The 4,894-nt window shown below is 38.4% G+C and overlaps 1 protein-coding gene across 2 annotated transcripts; it reads left to right on the top strand.

Annotated features, from left to right (window-relative positions):
* Positions 1 to 1,613: 1,613 nt before the first annotated feature.
* si:dkey-23f9.12 lies at positions 1,614 to 4,452 on the top strand. Of its 2 annotated transcripts, XM_009305870.5 has the most exons (7): positions 2,310 to 2,861; positions 3,063 to 3,162; positions 3,266 to 3,341; positions 3,579 to 3,667; positions 3,745 to 3,841; positions 3,945 to 4,084; positions 4,180 to 4,452. In XM_009305870.5, the coding sequence occupies exons 1-7, from the start codon at positions 2,702 to 2,704 to the stop codon at positions 4,352 to 4,354; spliced, it is 837 nt and encodes a 278-aa protein (XP_009304145.3). In that variant the 5' UTR covers positions 2,310 to 2,701; the 3' UTR covers positions 4,355 to 4,452. The 2 variants fall into 2 exon arrangements, with proteins under 2 accessions (XP_073773320.1, XP_009304145.3); XM_073917219.1 differs by lacking the exon at positions 3,745 to 3,841 and having other exon boundaries at positions 1,614 to 2,861.
* Positions 4,453 to 4,894: the final 442 nt, after the last annotated feature.

Raw genomic sequence — 4,894 nt, forward strand, 5'->3', positions numbered from 1 at the left:
CAGAGATAAATTCAATGAAAAAATTGTAGAAATGAAATGAACAGGGCTTTATTGTTTTGTGAGGAGTCTAACAGTCATTAGGTACAGCATTTTGAAAATCAAATGTAAAATAATACCGTTATAGTCTTCATTTTATAAATATAAAAATAAATTATTTTGTTATTAAAATTACAAATGTGCAATTTATTAGTCCTGAATGCTTTTAAGTTCCTTTTTTAGTCACAGGCCTCATAACATATGCAAAGGCTAAACTATAATCTAGACTCATTCATTCATTCATTTTCATTTTGGATTAGTGCCTTCATTAATCTGGGGAATTATAGCAGAAGGAATCACCAATTTATTCAGCATACGCAGCAGATGCCCTTCCAGCTGCAACCCAATGGGAAACACCCACACACTCTTGTATTCATACCCATACACAACGGGCAGTTTAGCTTATTTAATTCACCTATACCGCATGTCTTGCAAACACGGGGAGAACATGCAAACTTCACACAAAAATGACAACTGACCCAGTTTTGTGAATGATCGCATTGAGATATCGATGCTGAAATATTGTGCAGCTAAGAGATATTTCAGTCAAAAATTTAAATTTAGGATTTTCACAATCATAATTATGCGGTGAACTATCCATTTAAGATTAAGTGTGCAAACAGTGAACCTCTGAAAAAGTACAACTTTAATGGTTTAATCTTCCACTTTAATACCTGCTCCTTATCGTGAATAACTAATCATTAACTGAGATAAACAATGATCATTTAACCCTTGCTGAGATACTAACTGTGGTGTCAGATGCGGTTGTGACCATCAGTGCTTTCAATATAAGACTTGAGAGAATCTCACACAGTCTGTGGCATGAATTGATAGACTGTTTCATCTTTAGCTGCACATTATTCTGAATTGCACACTAACACTGAGGTGATGAAATAAAGCAGCAACAACACAGATTAAAAACCACAAACTCTTTGGTCTAAAGACTAAACAGTTGCAATATTAGAGGGTAAAATAAAATCACTTTGTACTCTCTGACACTAAATAAGTTTTTAGCTTTTATGAATAGAAAATTATGTTTGTGATTATTAATCTGCAACCAACAGATCAGGGTCATTGTACAATATAAGATGTAGATTACATTACACTGATAGAGGCCACATCTGCATCTGACACCATATTTAGTGACTGAAAAGGTATTGACTTAATTAGTGAATGAATGAATAAATGAGATATCACTGAATGAGTGAATGTTAGTCGCTGAACTGCTTTTCTGTTGTCATTTAAAAGCTTTTCATTTCCTGATGTATACTGTGGCCTATTTGACAAGATGTTTTACTGTTAAATGACACATTATAAATAATTTAGTTATGAAAATATTAATTCTATATGTATTATTCATTACATATTTTATAAATTATACATTTGCGTAAAATTGTGTTTATGACTCTTTGTTAATGCAAAAAAACAGCAATTGAACACCTTTTCTCAGTGTACTTTACTGCTTACTCTTGTCTTCTAGATGTGTGTTTTTATTAGTTTTTTTTATCCATTGTCATGCAGCTATACAACAGTAAACCTGACTTGACCTTTAAATAAAGCACAAATGTTTGTTTTTTATATTATACAGTGTAATGAACTTTACTGTGTGGTCCCAAAACACTATAGTCTTTACTATAAATAACTATATTATTTTTTTATTTGGGACAAATATTTTTATTCAGTGCCATAAGACCAATAAAAGTCAAATTTACTTCAGCATTAATTTTTCCTCTACTAGAGGTCGCTGTGATGATCAGATTCTCCACAGCTCTGATTCTCTCAGCTCTCGCCGGGTTCAGTGGCGCGAGACAATAAATATCACACACTTCTGATCACTTCTACATTTACTGTAATCCACTGCCACACACACACACACACACACACACACACACACACACGCACACACACACAGAAAATCTTCTGACTCAAATAGACAGTATCTTTATAGAAATGTATAGAAATATTGCTGTATAATAAAGCTTTGAACTAAAATTTGGATTTAGATAATGCAACTTTAATATTGTATTGATTTTAACACATAATGAAGATCAAACACAAACATGAATGGATTTATATTAACATTATAAACGCATCAAGAAATGATGAGCTTAGAGAGTTTTAAATCATTTTTAACGGATATGAACTTTAGTAGAAAATACATTTGAAGGTGCCTTAAAAAAAGTGTTAAAATACTTTAAAAACGGAAAAACAAATCGCCAATAGGTGGCAGCAAGAGACCGCTTTAATCGAGTGATGCTTTGAGTGATTCATTCAGCCACGAATCACTGATTCATTGACTCGCCCGACTCTTTACAAAGGCCAGAATCATTCGTGTACGGAAACGCTGCTGTGTTTTATTCAGAGATGTCCAACTGTTCTGCTGTTTATTTTATTATTATCATAGTAATGATTTCAATATTATTAATGAGAAAATAACGCGGAAGTTTTTTAGCGCCTCGTCACGTGATCGTCAGCATCCTTGGCAACGGTTCTTTTTGTGTTGTTTTGAACTTCGCTCTGTCATTGGCATCTGATCTCGGCGTTCTTCGTGGCAACTTATTCGCAGACTATTGATATTATTGATCGTTGGATACATCGATTGATCGCCTGCTGCTCCCTTCATTCAGGTTTGACCCTTGCTATCACACTGTGTTTTGTGTTCAGTATGTCTTGTGTTCATTACAGGTTTCAGAGTCGACTCACCCACGACTCGCTCCAGTTTGAGGGCCTCAACATCACTGTGGGAGAGCTGAAGCGGCAGATCATGAGGCGCGAGAGGCTGAAGTTCTGCCAGCTGAAGATCAGCAAAGCCCAAACTGATGAAGGTGAGATGAGGAAAAGCCACTTAAACTATACTACACTAACATTAGATGTGTTATCAGACAGACTTGTAGAAGCTGACATGTGTTATCATGACTCTGATGGTGACATATAGTGATGTTCTGAGTGTTTTAAAATGCTAATGGCGCTCAAAGTATACCATGGTAAATGATTATTGCTATATTCAAACTTTATTTTGGTGTCAGAATACACAGATGATGATGCTCTCATCCCCAAAAACACGTCGGTCATCATCAGACGGGTCCCTGCGGCTGGACTGAAGTCCTCCAACAGAAGATTTGTTGGGTAAGTCATGTGAAATGAGCGCAATCATCCTCTGATAGATGTTGAATCAAGAGTTTGAGTCTGTCTGTGGTGTTTTAGTCACACAAGCTCCTTTGTTTTGCAGACATCAAGCTGGACCATCAGCCAAATCTTCTCAAACAGGTGATTCTTCACTCCTCTCACTGGAGCAGCTGTTGAAGGTATTGAACAAATTATTTATTCACCCCCCAGTGCTGCTCTGTATTGAACTGCAGTGTTTGCATTTGAGGCGTCATAATGACATGTAGTGCAGAATATCAATACGCAGTGTTTAGCAAACAACAATACACACAAACACACACACACAAACACACACAGCTTCTTAGGGAGATTTGAAGGTGTTTATTTAGAGCAAATCAGTGAAATAAAATTCTAATGTGCAAATGCCTGTGAAACAGACTGAGAATCTGGCTGAGGCACAGGCATCAGAGGAGGACAAGCTAAAAGCGGTGATGTACCAGTCCAGTCTGTGCTACTACTCCAGCAGGTGAGCGTTCAGACACTGACAGGTTTGGTTATGGGAGAAATGTTAGAGCTGATTCTCATGGTTCTGATGTTCATCAGTGAGGCCATGACACTGCTTGGGCTTCTTCCACCCAACTATGTCTGCTTTCACTGTGGGATCCCAGGACACCACATTAGGCACTGCCCCTCTAAAGGGGTAACTGGGTTTTCTAAGCTTATGGTTGCTGTGAACTTGAGCTCTTGTCTCCATCAGTCAGATTGTTTACTCTGTCGTTTGACTGTCACTCATGAATTCACAGGGCAGCAGCTCTGCTCCGCATAAGCGCATCAGGAGGAGCACAGGGATTCCACGCAGCTTCCTGTTGGAGGTGGACGACCCAAACCGAAAGGGAGTCATGATGGACGGCAGCGGCAAATACGTCATTCCCATCATAGATGCGTGAGTAAACTGTACTTGGCATTGCAGCATGTTTTAGTGTTTGTGAAAATCTCACTTTATGTCTGCTTGTGTGTGTTTGCGCTCGATCTGTTCAGTGAGGCCTATGCTGCTGAGAAGAAAAAGAGGCCGTCCTTCTCCTGCCAGACCAAGCCGCTGTCCTCCTCTTCCTCAGCTGGTGCAGCATCTTCAGTCCAGGACGCCAGAGGGAAACGTTCCCGCTCCCCATCTTCACCAGAGATGCATGGCGACCAGAAGAGACCACGTCACTGAGAGACCTTCACCCAAGAGACCTGGAGCCGACGTGAGCACAGTGTATATATTGTACATAGTTTATGAATAAAACTGAATAAAGATTATAGCAGCATAAACTGTGGACTGGGTGACCTTCACACAATACAGAAACACAAAAGAAAATGATCAACACATTAAGATAGAAATGATGAACAAACATGCTGGGGGAGAACCAGTGTGCTGTCCTGCTCAGAATCTAAAACTTTTAGTTAAAGTCTATTAAATGTTAATCAGAAAAAAAAAACGCTGAACAGCTTTTATAGTATTCAATAGTTTTCCTCATAAAGGGGAAAAGTTCAAGAAACCTGGAAGAAAAGGCGGCATGTACATATTTTTAAAAATCCATTGGAATGACAAAGATGTGCATGCTCTAATAAGTCATTTTGGCTGTGTTCATATGGTGTCCTTTGGTGGTTTCTATTGCTGTTGTTGTTTACTGTTCAGCTGACTTAAGCAAATAGATTTCTTTATATATAAGGCCTCACTGTAGGAAGGTCGCTGGTGGGAGTCCCGGCTGGG

This window comes from Danio rerio, chromosome 11 (genome assembly GCF_049306965.1).
Source record: "Danio rerio strain Tuebingen ecotype United States chromosome 11, GRCz12tu, whole genome shotgun sequence".
NCBI lineage: Eukaryota > Metazoa > Chordata > Actinopteri > Cypriniformes > Danionidae > Danio > Danio rerio.